The sequence below is a fragment of the Elgaria multicarinata genome, chromosome 9 (genome assembly GCF_023053635.1).
Source record: "Elgaria multicarinata webbii isolate HBS135686 ecotype San Diego chromosome 9, rElgMul1.1.pri, whole genome shotgun sequence".
Lineage (NCBI taxonomy): Eukaryota > Metazoa > Chordata > Lepidosauria > Squamata > Anguidae > Elgaria > Elgaria multicarinata.
In genome coordinates, this window is record NC_086179.1 from 63,334,094 (window position 1) to 63,356,796 (window position 22,703).

The 22,703-nt window shown below is 40.5% G+C and overlaps 1 protein-coding gene across 1 annotated transcript in view; it reads right to left on the minus strand.

The window, feature by feature from the left end:
• Positions 1-22,703, minus strand: part of IMMP2L (inner mitochondrial membrane peptidase subunit 2) — a 575,031-nt gene that overhangs the window by 175,384 nt on the left and 376,944 nt on the right. Inside the window, exon 4 of the mRNA XM_063134821.1 lies at positions 7,879-7,944. Coding sequence (XP_062990891.1) covers positions 7,879-7,944 — 66 coding nt within the window. The remainder of the gene's footprint in view (positions 1-7,878; positions 7,945-22,703) is intronic.

The window sequence follows — 22,703 nt, forward strand, 5'->3', positions numbered from 1 at the left end:
TAGACAGAGATCTGGACCTCAGCCTGCATACAAGTCCGTTGTTGCCCTAAAGCCCTTTCTCCAAAATATGGCCAATGTTAGAAATTCAGGGGGAACTGCAGAGAGACTCTACCTCCCCTTTTCTCCTTGTTACTGGAGGAAGCCTTTCCTTCTCTTTTGTTCTGTTAGGAACGAGTTGCTGGAACTGTGCCGATTGAATTTGCAGAGGATACAAAACAAGAAGGAATTGCTCTGCATTTATACTCGGTCTAAAGGAAATTAGATTAAGGCAGATAGAGCATATCCCTGCCTCATTACTATTTGTCCACTGGCAATGAGTATGTGGAAGAACGAGCGTGCGCGCAGACACATTCATAGCTGAACACATCACATGTCAAATAATAGAGCACAGTGAGGTGCCTTTAAATCCAATTACATCAGAATCAGGAAAATTCTACTTCTCAGACACATATTCATGCATTAGCATTGCACGTCTTCCTTTGTCAGGAGGGCTCAAAGAGTTAATTGTGCTGAAATAAATATTAGCATAATGCCTAAGGGTACAATTTTCTTACCTAGCTAGGAAAACTTGGCAGCAAATATGCTGAACTTAAAATTGTAGAATAACTCATTAGGAAATACGCAGTAGCCATGGCAAGATTTACTACAAATACGCTAGAAGTGCTTTTAAAAATTAATATTATGCTGCTATGCTTGGTTTAATTAGCTTTCTTCTTCATTTACAAAGCATATCTGTCTCGTTTATGAACTTAGTCTTTCTTCCCTTCCTTGTAAACCTGTTTAATTAAAGTTTTAACAACTGTGTAAGGTTTAGGAACACCAGAATGATTTTTATCACTCCATTCCTTAAATCCTGCTTTTCTACATGCTTATTCTGTATCTATATTACACTGGCAACATGCCAAAGGCGTGGATCATAATATCCCAGAATTAAGACGTACCCTTCTGCCAGACCTCATTCCATGCTGTATCCCAATTCTGGCATTTGATGGTGGTTTTATTTTTATCTGTGAACACAGTTCCATTGGTGCAGAAATTCTGATTAACTCCCTCAGATGCCTTCTAAAATACATAAAAGGTCACCTTTTCTTTTAGCATATACCTATGTCTAATCCGTACATTGATTGCCTCATTCACCAATATATTCCATCCTTTGAAATATCCTATCACTTATTAGCCTCTAATCGTAGGTCACTGCGCTTTGGTTTTCAATTATAGAAACTTCCATTAAAATCTGTTTCAGCATGTATCACTTGCCCTTTGTGGTATAAGGAAAGATTTAGCAGTAATTTATATTTCACTATATGCAAAATTGAAACCTGCTCACCAGAAATGCTGCTTAGAATGTAACTGGAATGCCACCATTTTATTTTATTCTTCAATGCCTGTTCTTTTCCAAAGCTCAGAAGAGTAACAATAGAAAACTAATCTTTAAAAACCAATCAGTTAAATTGAATCCAAAGCTTTAAAAGTATTAAACTCTAACACAATCTTACCATGTCTTTGACCACCAAATTAGCTGATAATTTTTTACACCATTTCCAAAAGATGCTTAAGTTTGGGCTTTGACAAATGTCCAGGTGGGAGAGAAGTACTCTGTCCATGTGCCCTTGACCTTATCATCAGACATATAGCCTTAGCTAGATCTACCTTTTAGCTCCTCTGTCTACACGACACATGACGACCTCAGAAGGAGAGGCGTCACGTCCGCCATTTTTTTTAGTTTTAAAAGAGGAAGGAGCACACGAATACTCGTACGCTAAAGGTAAGCGTTTTTGAAAAAATAATTTAAATTCCCGCTCCCCCCACTCTACCTCCGATGGGCACAGCACTCCTGAGGAGTGCTGCGCCCCATGCGCAGCTCCCGGCTCTATGCGAATCCTTGTGTGGAGCCGGGCCAACCCACAGCAACGGGCCACATGTTCCGCGGTCTTGGGCTCAGCCCGAGAGTGTGGAAAAACTGGGGCCAAAGTGGAGGGCAAGATCCCAGGGCAAGGGAGGGATGATCCCTCCCTGATCCCAGGATCCCCTGTGGGTCATGTAGATGCACCGGGATGATCCCAGGGTTCACCACGGGATAAAGCCCCATCTAGCTAAGGCCATAGAGGGTAAATAAAAGAGCAATTTAGCCTTAGCTGCCTTGCTGACACTGTGGGCTCATCTACAGGGAGCTTTGGCTGTTGGGCGGTATAAAAATGCAATAAATAAATAAATAAATAAATAAAACACCAAGCAGGATATTCCACAATGAAAGCAGTATATAAAAGGCAGGAGCCACACTACTGCTTTATAGTGGTATTGAAGTGCACTGACAACTGTTGGGGCCCTTAACACATGCCATATGCCTCTTTCAAAGTGCTATATGCTGCTTCGTGTAGATGTGTCGTGGGTCCCAACAGTTGTTAGTGCACTTGCGTACCATTATAAAACAGTAAGGTAGATCCTGCAGTGCACTTGAATACCGCTATAAAACAGTAGTGTGGCTCCTGCCTTTTATATACTGCTTTCATACAACTTTCATAGTGGAATATCCTGCTTGGTGTAGATGAGCCCCCAGCCACCAAATCTGCCTAAACTTTGCTCCTAGACTTTAGAACCTGAATCAAAAGGAAAGGTGAAGGCAGAGCTGGGGGGTTATCAGAGGACCAAGTGCACTAAATTCCTTCTTTCTGTACATCTCTCCCATACATACATTGAGCGGGGGAGGGGAACTGAACCAGGCTGAAATCCGCATTAGCAAACTTCTAGAACAATGGTTGGATCCAAATGCATGTGGTAGGATACCACAAAGCAAGCAATATTTCCCAAGAAGAGGTGACGGACCAGGGTAGTAGCTAAAATAAATGCCATGCTGCTCTACCAGATTGGTGGATATCTAAACCTTTTCAAGAGTAGTCTAAGCATGACAACAAGGTCATTTCAAAACCAGCGTTGCCGGATCATCTGCTTCTAGGCCAGCACACATCACCCAATCCAATGTGTCATAAGACCTGTTCTTATTATTTAAGGCAGGCATACATTTGCTTGTTTTACAAAGGGTATGAACACCTCCCAGCCTTAGTATATATGCTGATATCAACTAATGAATCTAGATAAAATCTAACACTGTTTTCAAAATACTCTTGACAAGATCACCCTTGGGATTTGTTGTACAGCAAGGTGCTCTGTCCTTGATTTCCTAAAGCAAGCACAAAATAAAGCAAACAACCTCTCAAATAAGATGCATGCCAAGTTCACTTATAGATAAACTGCCACTTTGACCACCCTATCTTCTCCACATCCATGTCTTTTATGGTTTCCAGGATCAACTGGATTCGTACTAACTCAGACGCTCTGTTCAGTTGGCCGTCAAGGATATAAGCATGTTCAATGGCTTCACCCAAACTAAGATAATGGAGGATGGATAATTCGTTGGACTTGCATTCAATAGCAATAAAGAATGAGGCCTAAACAACCCTAGATGGGTAGGATGGATTCAGGGAAGGTGCACCCTTGCCTGCTCTGATAATTTCAATGGACATTGGCTTGAATCCTAACTTCTGTTCTGTGAATGGAACTGAGTTCTGTTCATGAAACAGGGATTCCCTCAACCCTTCCCTTGGTAATACAATTATAATGTACAGTTTATCCTATTAGAAGTTAGTGATACGATGGTCAGGGACTGGAATTTATTTGTTCAGTCAGTGCCTTTCCTAAATACCAAAGCAGAAAATGTGTTTGCACAAATACTGAATCCCTAATGTAATGACTAGTTACCTATCATATCCAAAATATACTGCAGCTTCGTCACACAATTTATTTTGCCAATACAAAACATCAACAACACTCAGTTCTATAATGACGAAAAAGATAATAGTAATTTTCACTCCTGTTCTAATTTAATCTCATAACCATTAGGGTGATAAATTTCAAAACCACATTAGTTCTGCAATAGTGTGAACCACCCAGACCCTCATTTGAAGAACATTTTGAAGGGGACAACTAAAGAAGCCGTAAATTGTAAGATAAGCAATTTGCAGTTAATATTTCTGCCAATACATGTTTGGCACATAAGGTCTCAGAAATGCCAGGTTTTCATCTTCATGGAAAATCTATATTTTAAATTTCTTTAAGTGCTATTGCATGTAAAAACTGATTCCTTTGTGAAGCCCATTAGGCAGACCTGTCTCCTCTCTTCAGACTAACATACCTCAACCCTTGGGTCTCCAGATGTTTTTCTACCATTCTCATCACCCCAACCCAGCATGGCCAATGGAGAGAAATGATAGGAGGAGGAGTCCAATATTATATGAATGCCCAAACCTGGGAAAGTCTGTCTTACAGGATTGTTGTAAGGCTAAAAATGCAACCTTGAGTCATATTATTAATAATGGATATATTGTTTAAAGCAGAAGACCTACATGTTCATACTAAACTATATTTTGTTCTGACACCATACATATGATAGTTCAACCATCTGCGATACATACAGATGTAGTGTCTTCAGAAGCACATGAAAAATAAATTGGGTTAAAATGTTTGATTTTTTTCTGATTCAATAGATTTTCTAGTAACAACATTTAACTTTTAATACGTTAGACAGTATTGACATTTTATAGCTGCCCCCCTCCACTCCAACAATCACCAATTAAGAGATCTGCAGTGGTATCATTTTTTAAAAAATCAAAAATTCAAACCACTGTGCAAAGCAAATTAAATTTTACGTTCTTCATTACGACAATTGCTGTGTGCAGGGAATCTTGATTGCAGTGCTACTCATTTTGCACTGGTTACACATTCTTTTCTGATTGCTTAAAAAAAAAAGTTCCTAAGGGGAAAAATATCCTATCACCTGTTTGGAGTGAAATCGTGCATCATGGGAGTGACTCCATTGCAGGTATTAAAAAGCCAGGAGTAAACCAGTTCCATTGCATTTTTCAAATCTAGAGCTACGCTGCTACAAACCCAATTTTACCTTAGCCGCCTCCCTTAGGAGAGTCCAAAAATTCAGGCAGCTATGTTGGTCCAGATGAACAAACCAATTCTAGGAGTTCTCATCTGAACCCGGAGCGGGTCATTTGTAAAGCTAATGGATCTAAATTGGCCATTCAAGTCCTAGCCATCGCAAAATACTTTGCATTGCAACAAGGAACAATATATCGTTGCTGGTAAAATTCAGTTCCTGCCAGCTGCTGTGAACTAAGCTCAGAGAATTCTTGGGAATATGGGGTAAATGACATCATTGTTCCAGCTAATAAAAACATGCTGGTGCTGCATCCCTGGTCTACTACACCACTACTTCAAGTACGCAATGGCTCCAGGACACCACTGGTAAATGTTTCAAATACACAATGAAGAATCCAAAGAGCAGCACACAGAGGAGCACACAGAGCAGTCTCTGGTTCACGTATGAGACTGGGACCACCACAGAAATTTTGTGTATCAGTGTATGGCCAAACATGTATCAGACCTACCACATAATAAAAACTGTAGTTTGTAGAAGGACCATCACAAGTGCTAGAATGCTTTGCAAGAAAGCTGATATAAATTCATAGAGATGAGAATCTCAATGGGCAGGATAGGGAGGGGTGGACAAACGATACTCAAGCTCACCAAGATGAGTTGAACATCAGCTCACTGCTCATCTCTCCATAAATTTGCACTCACATTTGTGATCCCTGTTTGTTTTGCTGAAATGGGGAAATTGTGCAAAAGAAGTGGCAATCAAATGTGAAAGTTACGTTTTAAAAAATGCCAAATTTGCGCAAATTTCCAATGGTGTGCAATTTCCCCCCAGAGACTAAAGTGTGGGTGATTTTAAAGTTGCAAATTGTGGTAAAGTTGTGCATTTTTCAAAATTTGAGGAATTTAAGAAAGTTGTGCATTTTTCAAGTGTACATTTTGTGAACACAAACACAAAAAGACATTTTCAGAAGAAAGTCACTCACATTCCTATGCACAACTGCGAATGGGGCATTTCTAAGTGCTTTGCAAACTGAATCAAAATTCTCATACATTTCTAAATTAGGAAGTAATTTGTTCTTTTGTGGGGGGCTCTACCACAGGAACCTAAGTAGGAGAAGTTTATTCTTCTTAGCAATTTTTAACTTGGTGAGGGCAAGGGCATGGTGGCTATTATCCTGGTAATGTTGAAGAGTTTTGACCATATTCTAGATCTCATGTTATGTCTGTATTTCTGCTGTGTTTTTAGACATCATTTCACTTCATTGCACCACTATGTTATCAGACCCCTGGATTTAGTCCACAAAAGCTTACGCCAGAATAAATGTGTTAGTTTGTAAGGTGCCAGAAGACACTTCGTTGTTTTTAAAAGAAAGTTACATATGTTTTAAAAGTCAGTTGGAATTGATGGGAAATCAAGTACCTAAACAGTATTCATTATTAAAAACTGGAACCAAGATCTTGAAGGAAAAATGCCATGATGGTTATTCTCTTCAGTCACTTAATGTTTTCCTCTATCACAAACTATATTTAAAAGATATAAATTGTCTACTACATCATTTCATCATCACCAATGAAAATCAATAAATGTATTTTTGATGTGAAGTTGCATCTTATAGGGCTTTGACAAGTTCTCTACCTTATATTTGCTATCTAGGTCTGCAAAATCAGAAAATGCAGTGCCAGCATTTTTAAAGTGAACTTATTAAGTTCCCTTTTACTGAGTCAGACCCAGTGTAGGCTGGTGGCTTTGATTTTGGTGGGGCTGTGAATCCACCCTGGGTTTCAGTCAGAACCAGACAAAGCTATAAAAGAACTATCCAAGGTGATGGATCTATTTGGGGGATAGGATTCCACACCATGGATAGATCCTTTAGAGTTCTAGCTGGTTCTGACTGAAACCCAGAATGGATACACAGCCCCCTCAAAATCGGAGCCACCAGCCTCCACTGGTCAGACCACTAGTCCATTTAAACCAGCGCTGTCTACTGGGTGACAGCAGCTCTCCAAGGTGTCAGCAAGAAGAGATCTTCCCAGCCCTGCTGCCAATGAACTTTTAACTGGAGACTGAATCTGGATATCTCTGCATGCAAGGCATGTACTTTGCTCACTGAGTGATAGTCCTACCCCATGGATAATAATAAATTAAAACATAAATTATATATAATACATACTGATGAATTAAGTAGTTAATTTGTTAAACAATTCAATAAAAATACACAATTGTCTTTTTAATAATCTGTGGTCGCCATCCGTGGTCACTCCAATTTAGCTGATGTTAGCGTGACACGCACCCAGGAGGAGGCACCAGTGGTTCTTTACAGGCCATGAATTGGCTGCTTGTACAAACACACCTCTCATTCACATTTACTTAGTTTGCATATAATGACAACCCAGAGTACAGGTTGAGTATGGGTTGTCATTGAATTGTGGGTTGTTGTTATCCGTGAACCCTGCACTATGGTTTAACTATGGGTTGTTAACCACAAACAAACCAGAGTTCACATCCCAACAACAAAGAATGAGTTCTCTTCCAGGGTTGCTTGTGTTTTACAACCAGTAGTTAAACTACAGTGCAGGATTCACATGTAATAAGAAACCATGATACAACAACAACCCATGCTCAACCCATACTCTGGGTTGTTGTCACATGGCCATAATGGTTTATTAAGTCAGAATTCCCAGCTTAAAGTGACATCCAAATGAAACCACTGTGGCTTGTTTCTTATGTTTAAATTCAGAAATAGGTGGATATCTTTGTCTAGTTATTTTGCCTCATTAAAAAAAGTTATAGCACTCCATGTTAATAATACAGAACTGAAAAATGACAGAATGTCATAGTTGTCTGGGATACTGACTCAAATTCTACTGAACTCTACTGAAAAGGTGCTAGAATATTCTTACAAAGAGTCAGAGACGATGGTGTACAATACTTACTTGATAATGTCTCCTTCAAGAGCAATCACTCGTTTAATGATCTTCTGCTCTGGGTTTCTTGGAGACCTGCAAAAACGGAGGAAAGGTTATTCAATCAGTAATGTTCCCATTGTTTTAAGAAAATGAAGAGAAAATCAGTTATGAAATAGGGATTGCTTTAAGTCATTAGAGGATTTGCTATTCTGCCTGATGTGGCATCCATCACTGTGCTCTTGCTGAAGTGAAGCCACCACTGCTGTCACTCTCATATCAACCCACTTGGGGGTGGGGGACAGGTGACAGAAAAATAGTTGAATGTAAAGACTACGGTAATTTATACCCTCTTGCTGTTGCAAAATACATGCAGAAAATATTCAGTGATGATCAAATTAGTGTTGTTAGAGATAAAGCACAGATGATTGCAAATGGATTCATATATTTTAAAAAATGAATTTACTCTTAAATGCCAACAGAATAGCATTCATAAAATGCATGTCAGTCATTTATTTTAGAAAATAAACTAAAATGAGATGAAAATTAAATCATCTGATGTAGACAACTCTCCTCTAATAGACCAACAGACAGACAGATAGATAGATAACAAAGAGAATTCTACACTACCTGGAAGGAACATCTATTGAAAATGCCCAAATATGGTATGGTAGCAAGAGCAGCTAGATGTCTTTATGACACCAAACATGCAGTTAAGAGGAGAGAAAGAAACAATAATGCTGTGTTGACACAGCAGTTCCTGTATTACTGGCTGTGTAATTTGGAATCCATGATTCAACATGAAGTAATGAGGCTGGGTGGGTGGTACAGAATCAGGAGAGTCTTGTGGTATTGAACTAGTGTCCATTCTGTGATTCGAACCGGATTAGACTGATTACAAGCTATGCTGTTTCGTGCACAATCCTTTGGTCTCTGGAGGGGTTCCCAAGGGCCATAGGATATTGCAGATCCCTACCGAAAGTGTAGACAAAGCTATGATGTTGGTGGGAGGAATCCCTGCTTGGATTTCCCAGCCACACCCCTTCTAGCCATCGTGGAAAGCTGCATAGTGATGCCTTCCCACTCCTCAAGGAGAGATGCTACCCTAAAAGAAGCCCCAGCAGTGCTTCTGCTAAGGGCTTGGGAGGAAAAAAATTAGAAGCACCTGCTAGGGAATGCCAAAAGACATTTGTTATTTCAGGGATAAGCAGTGTGGTGCCTAGAGCAATGCACCTCTGGACATCTATCTTGGCATCCACCTAGATTCCGTATCCCTCCCTCTTTTTTTCCTTTTTTTTTTTTTTTTTTAAGATTAACACATTTTCTTACTGGCAGCAGGGATTGCTGTGAAGTGGCTTTCTCTTGGAGCTTTCTCTTGAAAACTGTGGGTTCAAGCAAGGTGTTTAGGGTGTTGGGGCTCAAACCCCACCTCTGCTTTTGCTCAGGTTACTTGATCTTTTCCACACCTTCCATGGCAGCCATTTTGCGGTGGTGGCAAGGACAGTTTCTCAAATAGCCAAATATGCCCATGGCCTAAAAGGTTCCCCTAACCCTGGGTTCTTTCATTAACAGGAGTTGTTATTCGATGCTTCCTTCCTACTACAAGGGAAAATAAATAAATTGATCAGATTGGTTTTACCCACTTCATTTACTGGAATACACAGTCTTTTAGCAAAATTGCTTTGAGGCAATTTTTACAGTTCATTTCTGCTAATGAAAACAGCCATCAAATTTTAAGTGCATCCTTTCAAAATTCTTCCGTAATTCTATGCTTTATTTTAAAGGTTCTTCGAAATTGCCCCTCTAGAGCACTTCCATTTGATTAGTGTATCCTTTTTCTGATGCAACCATCGACCCTGTGGTTCAATTTACACCCATTCAGTAATAATTACAATGACCTTGAAGAAGTGTAATTCTCAGTCCAATGTAAGAATATTCACAGACAAAGTGATTACTTTTCTGCTAGTAATGATACATATTTTTCTATCACTAGACTCTAAACAAGACCCTGTAAATTCATCTTAATCATGTGTGATTTTGAATATTTCAAACCAGAATATAGGTCTTTTGGCAGGAGTACAGTATTTCCAATTGGATTCCAATTTAGAATTTATTTTGAAAAAAGTACATGTAAGATGCCAGTTTCCCCCACCCCCACCCTGCATGACTGATATAGGGCTGAAGTGCTATATCAAAAATGGGTTCTCCATGGACGAAGCCCCCAATTTCATCCAACTTTCACTCTTTTGGACTTTGCCATCCATATTGATCCTACTGCATTCAGGTACAGTGTTTGGGAAAGTTGAAACTGACATAGTCCCAACAGGGCTTGCAGGTGTCAGACATGTACACCTGATATACAAAATACCCCCCCCCAAAAAAAAAACTTCCACATGGAAATATCCGAAGAAAATAAGATGGGAACACAACATCTCACTAGCTTGTCTGTAAAAAAAAAAACAGGGTGTAATGCTGGAATGCTGGGAACTGTAGGACTTTTCTCTGTCTAAACATGCATAGCATTGCAACCTTAGCTACATTTCCATAATGAATTTAAGACAACTTATCAAAATAGCCCAAGAATGATATTGATGAGCAGCTAAAGTAAAGTCACTCACCAGGGCAGAAAAGCTTAGTGTCATGTTTGAACTCACACAACCTGGCTTGTCAATCCTCTAACAAATGTTTAAGCCAACTTTAAATCCTGGCTTCTGACATGTTAGAGGAGAGACAAGCCAGGCCTTCAGGTTTGGATATAACCGCCAGCCTTTCCACACTAGTAAGGTTTGGATTACTGCAGCCTCTCCCATTTGCAGGAAGAGCCAAGCAGTGTGATTGGACAGTGTGTACCAAAATGCTGCTCATTATAAGCCAGGATTCTTAGCCATTCTAGCTTAGCATTTTGGGTCATCAGAACTCCCTTTGTGTCTGGTCCACACACAACCTTTAGCATACCAACTTTAATAATAATAATAATAATAATAATAATAATAATAATAATAATAATAATTCTTACACACACATGCACTTTTATATTTTTATTTCATTTTAAAGAGGACTGCTAATAACTTTTAAATTTCTTAATAGAATTGGATGAAATCCAATTAGTTGCCCCCTTCTGAGGGAATCGAGCCTACCGAATTTCTGAAGAATACATGCCATGATTTTGGGGGCAAGAAGAGCCTTCACATTTTGAGGGCTATCCAGAAAAAGGACATGAATATCCTCTATGTTCACTGTACAACATTTTTCTAAAAATGACAGAGAGCATAGAGGGGGCCCCACGTAAATAAAACCTGCAGAGATTCAAAAGGATAGGTGCAGAGGTTCATGTGAGATTCTTCACAGAGTGAGGGGAGTAATTCACTTCCCCTTCACTCCTCTTGTGGGGTTTTGTTTTTGCAATTTATAGGAAAACAGCATACATAGAGGTGTCCCCAGGCAAGAAACCTGCACAGTGACAGAAGGATAATTGCATGGAGGAAGTTTAAGGTTGTTTTTCACAGTGAAGCCTGGTGGTCATCTCACATCGTGATCCTTGCCCTCAGCAAATGCAGTGTTTGGACAGCCCCTGGTAAAACATACCCTATGATTAGAAGGTAGACCTGCCAGTCATTCAAAGCCCCCTCCCCAAGCCAATCAGCATTTAAGAGAAATAAACAGCTGTTTTAAATGGATATTAATGTTTTTATGCTTTTACATTTTTGTATATTTGTTTTTAATGTTCATTGTTTTTAACTTTTGTAAACCGCCCAGAGAGCTTTGGCTATGGGGTGGTATATAAATGTAATAAATACATAAATAAAAACAAAATACACTTTCTGGAACCACACTTCTAAGCCTGAAGCACATACAAAGCCTCCTTCAGAGACCAGGTCCAGTTCTGGTTGCTCTGGAAAAGGGAAGCCCAAATAAGAGAAACCTGAAATAGTCTGGAGGGGGGTCAGTTCAGCTCAGGCTTCAGCTGAATCCAACACATAACCCTATTTTCTTTTAGACATTTGCTGTAATGATGCTATTTTTTCTAGCACTTGAGCAATTTTACAATTGTGCAAAAATGATCATGTCAGCTGAGAATTCAAGATTTGTGCTGAAGCTGGTGACATGAATTTGGAGCACGGACAGGCAATAACTTGACCAGGAACTCAAATGCTGTGTGTCCATGTGAATGCAGAGACATTTTACTTATGGTGCCAGGTTTCACAGGGCTGAAATTGCAATGAACATGTTAAAGCAGGCCATAAGCATCTATCTGAGAGCTGATGCTTGTTTAAGTATACTGAATGGGCATTACTTAACCCAGTTGCAGATAACAGTTCCTGAAAAGCTCATTAACATTTTATTAATCATTACACTTGTGTAGTAATATCACTTTCCTGGGTTTTTATTCTCTCTTATTTTCTTCATTTGCGAAGTCTTTTTTTAAAAAAAAACCTAGCTGCTTTCTGATAGCAGCTTGGGAAGGTAGAAGTGAGAACTTCCTAGACGCTTCCACATACCAGGGCCTGCTGAGCTGTAGGTACAGATTCCTGCTAAGCAAAGGAAGGCAGTTTCTTCATTTTAACTCTCAAAAGGGATTTAAGAAATATCTTCAAATATTAAATGAGCCTATTTCCTGCTGGGCATGCAGTCCTCTGTTCTAATAAAAGAGAAAGTAACCCAGAGCTCCTGGATAATAGTCAGATATGATAGTCTGATCCAACAGTGAAGCAAATGCAATTATATTTTTCAACATACATTAGTATTTTACTATCTGAAGAACAAAGAAATTAGATTTCTGTTCCATCATGAGTCAGTCTAAATTACGACTACATCATAAAAATGAGTTCTGTTTCAAAGGGCACTTAGAGTTCACAGGTAAATGCAGGAAACAAAGATAGACAAACTGGTACTATTAGCTCATTATTAGGAATTGTAAAATGCAATTTAAAAATTGAGTAGGTCAACATGCTCGAGAGAACACCTCATCCTATTCTATCTTCTCTCATGATCATTGTAATACTCACTAATTGTAAGCATTATAATGAGTTGGATCCAGATTTATTCAAACATAGGGTTCATTTACACCAAGCAGATATTCCGCTATGAATGTGGTATGAAAGCGGTATATAAAAGGCAGAAGCCACACTGCTGCTTTATGGTGGTATTGAAGTGCAATGACAACTGTTGGGGCCCATTGACACATACCATATACGGCTTTCATACCGCTTTCATAGTGTTATATCCTGCTTGGTGTAGATGTGTCATGGACTCCAACAGTTGTCAGTGCACTTCAGTACCACTAAGAAGCAGTAGCGTAGATCCTGCAGTGCACTTCAATAGCACTATAAAGCAGTATTAGTTTTATACTGTTGTTTTATACTTGAATTGTCTTAATTTTGTAAACCACCCAGAGAGCTTCGGCTATTGGGCGGTATAGAAATGAAATAAATAAATAAATAACTAAAATAGTGTGGCTCCTGCCTTTTATATACCACTTTCATAGTGGAATATCCTGTTTGGTGTAGATGAGCGCCTAGACTACCTCAAATCCCATTAATTTCAATTGGGTCTATACTAGGTATGACTACATCTGGATCCAACCCAATTTCCTTTTAATTTTTATTTATTATTGCACTTATATCCTGCCTTTTTTCCTCCAAGGAACCCAAGGCGGTGTACATAATCCTCCTCTCCATTTTATCCTCACAACAACCACCCTGTGAGGTAACTGGTTTTCTGGCTTTTAGCTGTTTAGGTTAAGCCATATAGGAGAGGAGTTTTAATTCTTTATTTTATACTGCTTTAATTAGACATTCTAATTAAAGATTTTAACTTAATCCAACCCACCTCAAACCTTCAGGAAATCGGAGCACATGCAAAGAGAAGGGAGCACATGAGCAGATGGCTTATTCACATAGCACCAAATCATGGTTATATCTGAACTGCCCCAGTATATTTTTGTACTAAACATATACTCTTTTTTTCCTTTAAGCTGTTAGCTCTCTGATTCCTATTCCTGTTAACTGACATTTTTAAAACTACTGGTTTAAATAAAATAAATAATTATTCTGCAGAGTAAAGAAACATTGTATCAACAGCAATGACAGACACTAGGACCTACACAAATTGTTCAGTTGCTTTAAAATTCCCTCTGGGTTCTACATTGAGAAATGGACTTCAGTCTTAATGAAGGCATATTCAGTGAACCATATGGAAGAATACCCACCATTTCTCATGTACATTTAGAAATGTAGAATGTTATTTAATTGAGAGGAGAAATATACCAACTGGTTGAATGTACGCTTCAGCGATGTCTGACGAGTGCAGCATTTGCAGTGCCAAAAATTATGTTTTAATTGGTATATTTAGCAACACTATTTTTGTCATGGTAGTAATTTGTGGATTCCACTCCATAATGAGATGTTCTGGTTTCCCTGACTATTTTTCCCAAACTCAAGAAGTTTTTAAAAAACCACACACACACACACACACACACACACACACACACACACACACACACACACACCTGAACTAATTTCTATAAAATGGGAACAAATAATGTCCTAAATGTAAATGTTATACCCTGAGGCAGATGAAAACCATCCAATTCCTGAAGAACTAGACGAATAGAACAATGTTCTGAATTGTTTGAGTATCGCACAACACCATCCACAAAGTACAACTGCTGGAATGAAGCTGAAATTCAATTGAATTTCTGTCTAGTATACTTTGCCAGTACATCACGTGATCAGATCTATAATGGCAATTGTGTTTCTGTTTTGCCCTTTTATCTGCTGTTACAAAGGCTCTGCATATTTGAAATCAGGACACAACCAAGAAAAATACCAAAATGAGCAAGCCGATATCCCCTAGCAGAGGGTGCACATGTAAACTAATTACATTATCCTCTAAGTTTTTCCTTGACCTCCTTTCCTCTAGTGCCTCGCTGTCTTTGGTGTGCTAACTAACCCACTCTGCCTTGGGTAAGCGGTTACATTTCCTCTGTAGCTCTCATATCTTCAAGAGAGGAAGGGTTGCTTTCAAAGCTTTTTTGTCTCATCAGAGAAGCAATGAAAAGAGAAGCAGCAGTAAGGTGCCTTTTTTGCACTGGTTTCAGACTACATCATGCAACTCTGCTGTATGGTTTTAATTTTCATAATCTGAAGAAATGACTTGCCCTGCTTACACAAACTGGGTCAGAAGATCCCCATAGGCTGCTCATGACAGCAGCAATTATCATCAATATATTTATATTCCGGTAGGGCAGGTAGGCTTCACCCAAAGCCCAGTGTTGCAAACTGCAGTAGAAAGCCATGATAAATGCCAAGTTCTACATTTAGGAAATAGAAACCATAGGCACAGTTACAAGATGGGGGATACTTGGCTCAGCAATACTACTAACAAGAAGGATCTTGGAATTGTTGTAGATTGCAAGCTGAATATGAGCCAACAGTGAGATATGGCTGCAAGAAAGGCCAATGCTATTTTGGGCTGCATTAATAGAAGTATAGCTTCCAAATCACGTGAGGTACTGGTTCCTCTCTATTTGGCCCTGGTTAGGCCTCATCTAGAGTATTGTGTCCAGTTCTGGGCTCCACAATTCAAGAGGGACGCAGACAAGCTGGAGCATGTTCAGAGGAGGGCAACCAGGATGATCAAGTGTCTGGAAACAAAGCCCTATGAAGAGAGACTGAAAGAATTGGGCATGTTTATCCTGGAGAAGAGAAGATTGAGGGGAGACATGATAGCACTCTTCAAATACTTAAAAGGTTGTCACACAGAGGAGGGCCAGGATCTCTTCTCGATCCTCCTAGAGTGCAGGACACGGAATAATGGACTCAAGTTAAAGGAAGCCAGATTCCAGCTGGACATCAGGAAAAACTTCCTGATTGTTGGAGCAGTGCGACAATGGAATCAGTTACCTAGGGAGGTTGTGGGCTCTCCCACACTAGAGGCCTTCAAGAGGCAGCTGGACAAGCATCTGTCGGGGATGCTTTAGGGTGGATTCCTGCATTGAGCAGGGGGTTGGACTCGATGGCCTTGTAGGCCTCTTCCAACTCTGCTATTCTATGATTCTATGATTCTATGAAATAAGAAGGGGTGCCCTATCCTAAGGAGTTAAGCAAAGCTGATGGTGATATGGGTACACAAGGACCAATGAAAGATGTGGTACTCTAGCTTCAGTGGTTGCTAAATGTTCAAATTAATATACCAGCATAGTTTCAAGGTCTGTTATGCATTCTCTCTGCAAACTATATTGCTCAATTTCCAAAAGGGTAGCCATGTTAGCCTGTCATAGCAAAAATAAGGAAGACCCTATGGCACTTTAAAGACTAGCAAGTTTATTAAGTTTTCATATATTAGATTCCACTTCATCAGATACAAGAAGTGTTTTCCACATCAGGAAGTGTTATCAGTTCAGAGGTATAGGTGTATACACGCGCACACACCACACACACACACACACATGTGTAGACTGAGAGAGGAAAAAGTAAACAACTAAGTCAGGTGGAAATGAAATGCAAAAAAAATACAGTTTGTGTCAATTACATTAAGGCAAAATAAACACAGAGAGCATTCACAGCAGCAGTAATGGATAACGCAAACACGGTAGCTATATTTTTCAATGTTCTCTTATTATAGTGATGGTGCATAGGATTCATGAGAAACAGGGCTTGCATAAAAACTAGAGATGGGTGAGAATTTCATTTTAATTCAGTTTCCACAAGAATTCACCAAAACCCACAAAGTTCATATTTGGGGGAGAGAGAAAAACCTTGAGATTTAAAAAATGTGAATGCAGGACAAAGAAAAACTGACATTTCCCCCATCCATAATAAAGGCCCTTAAAGGTGTGTGTTTGTATTCAAAATCAAATGCCAGAAAACAACCCATCATAGTTGGGAGAGGTCTTTCTTCTTCTTTACACATCCTCTCTTCTGGCTGATCTGTCCTGGCTTCTCTATTTACATGATTGCTTAATTGCGTCAATTCAGTGTTAGCTGGTGTTAGGAAGCTGGAGGCATTTCTCCCTCCTCCATCACAGAAAAAGTAAGAAAGCTTGGTTGCCTTCAAGGCACTTTTCCTTGAATATTGCAGCAATCGCCTGCTATAATGCTGTACGCTGTGCAAAGAGCGTTGTACCAACATCAGAAAAACAAGCACTGCAATCACAGGGCCTTGCTAGACGAGGCCTTAGCGCACTTTGAGGGCCGGTTTCCCTGCTGTGCGTCCAAATGACGCACAGGGGAATCTGGCCCCAGGCCACACTAAAGCCTCCCTTAACGCGCCATAAGCGAAGTCGCTTATGGCGCGCCTGAGGCCGGGGCTGCGGAACGTCTAGCAACTTCCGTGGCTTTTTGCGGCTACTCGCCTCGCAAGTGCTGAGTGCTGTGCCCATCGGGCCAGGGGGGGGATCCCGGTGGGCAACACGGGAGAGGGGGAGGGAGGGCTGGCACAGGGCGATGAGGGGGAGGGAGGGCTGGCACAAGGTGACGAAGGGGAGGGAGGGCTGGCGCAAGGCAACGAGAAGGAGGGAGGGCTGGCACAAGGCGACGAAGGGGAGGGAGGGCTGGCGCAAGGCAACGAGAAGGAGGGAGGGCTGGCACAGGGCGATGAGGGGGAGGGAGGGCTGGCACAAGGCGACGAGGGGGAGGGAGGGCTGGCACAGGGCGATGAGGGGGAGGGAGGGCTGGCACAGGGCGATGAGGGGGAGGGAGGGCTGGCACAAGGCGATAAGGGGGAGGGAGGGCTGGCACAAGGTGACGAGGGGGAGGGAGGGCTGGCACAAGGCGATGAGGGGGAGGGAGGGCTGGCACAAGGCGACGAAGGGGAGGGAGGGCTGGCACAAGGCGACGAGGGGGAGGGAGGGCTGGCACAAGGCGATGAGGGGGAGGGAGGGCTGGCACAAGGCGACACAGGAGAGGGGGAGGGAGGGCTGGCACAGGGCGACACGGGAGAGGGGGAGGGAGGGCGGGGAAAGAGGGGGCAGGGGGCTTAATTTTTTTTAAAAACCTTATCTTGTCCGCAGTCTTCGGGGCGCACGTGGCACCTTTAACAAAACAAAAAAAATGGCTGACGCTGCAGGGCTTCCGTCGTCCCTGCGTGTCGGCCGTCTAGGAGGTGGGGCGCGCACGCTAAAGTTAACGCGCCGTCGCCCCGCCTCCCTGCCGGCTTCTCCGGCAGGGTCTAGCAAGGTCCACAGTTGGTGCCATCCAGATGCTTTGTGCTTTCGCTTCCATAATCCCATTGGTCAGGTGGGCTGGCTGGGTTTATGGGAGTTGTAGTTTGAAACAACTGGAGGGCACCAGGCCATCTATTCTGTATTAAACAAAAGAGAGTGGGAAAGAACAAATGCACCAACGGGTTCCAATCTGCAGTGAATGCTTGTTATCAGCACAAAGTGAGCACTAGGCAACCAACCAGTGAAAGTTCACCACATGTATCAATAATTTAAATGCAGTTTTACAGCATCTACCTATACTTGTCTCTTTAAAATTTAACACCACTGAGACTTTTTCTTAGTAAGCAAACTTTAGCTTCAACATTAAAATGAATTAAAGAACTAATTTGAAGAATGGCCAAAGCTTTGTGTGCTTTGTCTTGAAAGGCTAACACACAGAGGAGGGCCAGGATCTCTTCTGGATCATCCGAGAGTGCAGGACACTCAAGTTACAGGAAGCCAGATTCCGGATAGGCATCAGGAAAAACTTCCTGACTGTTAGAGCAGTACGACAATGGAACCAATTACCTAGGGAGGTCTTAGGCTCTCCCATGCTAGAGGTCTTCAAGAGGCAGCTGGACAACCATCTGTCAGATATGCTTTAAGGTGGATTCCTGCATTGAGTGGGGGGTTGGACTTGATGGGTCTTATAGGCCCCTTCCAACTTTACTATTCGATGATTCTAAGTGCTTGAAAGGTTGTGACACAGAAGAGTGCCAGGATCTCTTCTCAATCATCCCAGAGTGAAGAACACAGAATAATGGGCTCAAGCCAGATTCTGGCTGAACATCAGGAAAAACATCATGACTGTTAGAACGGTACGACAATGGAACCAATTACCTAGGGAGGCAGTGGGCTCTCCCACACTATTGGCATTCAGGATGCAGCTGGACAGCCATCTTTCAGGTTTGCTTTAAGGTGGATTCTTGCATTGAGCAGGGGGTTGGACTCAATGGCCTTATAGGACCCTTCCAACTCTACTAATCTATGATTCTATATCCCGGAAGATTTGGGGGCAGGAGAGGGGCAAGGTTGTATTCAATACTGTCCATTTGCCAGTAGAATAGAAACCATTGGTGGAACGGGTTCACTGTCTCCCTGCAGCCCACCCCCCAATGCACTTCCCCAAATCTGCCCTGGAGGGTTGGAAGAGCATCTGGAGCATATTTGGGTGGAATGCATGGGCGAAGTGAGTAAGTGGACGTCCCATTGCACCAGTGGAAGTCCACTTGCATGATGCTAGCTAGAATCCTTTGTCTTTTGATTGAAAATCTTCTGTGCTCATGAACCAAACCTCAGTTTTAGATTTGTCATGTGACGTACTCATACACACACATACACAGACACACGTGTTCAAGAAACAAAAGTCCAAAGTATTCATAACTTTAATTAATTAATTATAATCATATACCACTTAATATAATAACTTCTCTAAGTGTGTAACACTAAAATGCATACACAGACACACACACACACAAATCAGAACAATAATAAATACACCAATACCAAGGCGATGTGATACACATGGCACAGAACTCCACAAAAATAAAACAAATGACCACTAGTGAAATGTTTTGCTATTATAACACCAGCTTCAGTGACTAAAACTGGTGTTTTATACAAAACATGTCACATTTTAAAATCTGTTTATATGTGTATATGTTTAAGAAATGTAAAGCTATTAAAAAATCTTTATAAAAATATAAACTGTATATGCTACTAGTAGTCCTTTGTTTTGATTTTTGGAGTGCAATATAAAATTAAAAAAAGATTAAAAGCTGTACTACAAAAACAACAGTAAAGCAGAGTGTCAGAGTCCGTTACAGGTCAGGTAAAGCCTGTGTTATAGCAAATATGTTCTCAAAAGGTATTGTTTTCAAAGCTTGCCACAGTTTCTGCTTCTCAAAACATGCATGGGAGAGTTTGTCAGGTTGTGGGTGCCACCACTGAGAAGGCCCACTTTTGTTCTATTACCAGATGACATTCTATTGGTCATGGAATGACCAATAATGCCTCTTTTGAAGACCTCAGGGGTCATCTAGGTTTTAAATGAGAAGATAACCTGTGAGTCATCTACTTTAAGTCTCACTTAAAAGATTTGAGGCACATACCTCTCCAGTCTTTTTGAATTTATTTAAGTAAACCGCCCAGAGACCTTCAGCTATTGGGCAGTATAGAAATGCAATAAATAAATAAGTTAGTTTTACCTTCCTTTTAATTTTGAAAAATTCTAAGACAACTTCCACTTTAAAAAAAAAATTAAAATAATAATTAAATCAGCATAACATGGAAAATATAGAAAACAATAAGACAGGAATAAAATGGCACTAAACTTTATAGTTGCAGTAAATAGCAGAAACAAAATCAACAATACTATTGATTAAAAGCCCAGGCAAATAAAACAGTAATAATCTGGTCCCATAAACATAGAAGGAAGAAGGATTTCTTACTTTGGGCATCACCACAGAAAAAGCCTTATTATCAATGGGAGTATCCAAAGATGGGCTTTCAAAAAAGACCTTAATGAATTAAGGCACAACCCTATGCATGTTTTCCTGGTTATCCCATTTTCCCTCTTCCAAGGAGCCCAAGGTGACTTGCATGGTCTTCCTCCTCTCCATTTTATCCTTACAACAACCCTGGGAAATAGGTTAGGCTGAGAGTCAGTGACTGGCCCAAAGTCACCCAGGGAATTTCATGCCTAAATGGGGACAAGAACCCGGATCTCCCAAGTCCCAGTCCAACACTCTAACCACTACACCACACTGCCTCTCCCTGTAAACTACTATTAAACTACTTCCCTTTAGTTTAATAATCCTCACTATTACTTTTTTCTTTTCCCCACCCTTCCTTTTCTTTTTCATTGCTTCTCCTTTTCTTTTTCTTCTTTTTCAGTAATAATATTGTTGGGAGTCAACGTCTTGAAGAAGAATGCTAAGAAATGAACTTCTATAGGATCTAAAATAAATATTTTAATTAAAGCTATTCACCTGATCTTTATTTTTTGTTATCTTGTGGGATTGCTTTTTATTCTGCTTTTGCCCCAGTGTTAAAAATCAATTCCTTATGTATCGTTGGCAATAGGTACAGTTAAAAGAAACGGAATGAAAATACAGTGAGAGATCTCATTTCTAGGTTTCATCTAAATGACTCAAGATACAGAGAAAGTCAAATTGAAGGTACTAATTAAAATGCTTCAGTGCAATAAAACTAACTGGTGGGTGGCAGAGCAATGTGACTAGTCAATCTGAAAACCTGAAAGTACTTGAAATCTTGCAAAGTCTTCTGAATTAAAATCTCATTTTAATTAGTTCCTAGGCTTCCAGTCGAATCACTTTGAAGTTAAATGACTCGCTGTTTAGAATGCAGGCTGTCTAATTGCTACTGTGATGTGGATTTGACCTTTTCCCTGTTAATGGTGAGTTAATTATTTGCTGTTTTAGCAGCTTGTTTGACCTCACCTCTACTTTTCCTAAAAGGGCAAAGCCGCTTGAGCGTCTTCACATTTGCCTTGGAGGATGCACCCAGAACTACATTGTTGGTTCACATTCCGTCATCACTGTCTCTCTTGGAAATGATGCCACCTGAACTTCCTATGCAGTAATCCCCTAAACTAATGTACTATCACTAGCTGACTATGCTGCTTATCTTTGTCAATAATTCCCGAGTGCACTTTGTTGTAAATGAATGGACATTTAAAAGTATCCCATCGCTGAAAATGCTGCTTTTTGCTCATCAAAATTATACATGTGATCGTCTTTTTAAAGTACATTTTGGTACAATCCTATACCACTTAAGGACTTACTTCTGAGTAGACATGCATAGGATTGCAATGGGTCTGCTTTTCTGACACCAGCCTCATAGATCCTTGGGACAAATCAGTTTATTTTAAAAGCATTTTTATAGCACCGCCTCACCATTTCTGGCATCGAGGCGCTTTACAATAACATATAAATTCAATCAAGAGGCTACATATTTCCTTTTCCCACTTTGAAAGGTATTCTACCTGATATTTCAACATCAGGTTAGCTCTGTGTGAGTGTACTTCTCTAGGCAACAAGATTTAGTCAGATAAAGGGCCATTGGATTTAAAGACAATCTTTGGGCCCATTCAGACAACACGCTAAGCCATGGTTAGGCTGCTAACCCCTTTGCAGCAAATGGTTAGTGAGAGGGTTTAAACTGTGGTTATGTAACCACTATGGTTAGGAACGGTTCACACAACACACTAACCCATGATGTTTAGCTCAAAATGCTTAACCACCATGGCTTAGCATGTTATCTGAACAGGGTCAGAAAGTCACATTTCTATGTTGGAATGTAAGAGTCTTTCAAAATGGCAAGTTGCAATGATGTCATGCATTCCACTCAATTGCAAAAACGTGTATTTGCTGGCTGATAAAAAGGAGGTAAATACAAAGAACGTATTTATTTACTACATTTTTAACCTACCCTTCCTCCAAAGAATTCTAGAGCCTGTGACATGGTGGACACCAGTCTTGGCATCCAGCAGGGTCCATGCCCCCTCCTGATTTTAATTTTATTTCTTAAGATGATGATATTATTATTATCATCATCATCATCATCATCATCATCATCATCATCATCATCTGGGAAGTTACCATGCTGCAAAGTGAAGTACTGCCCTACA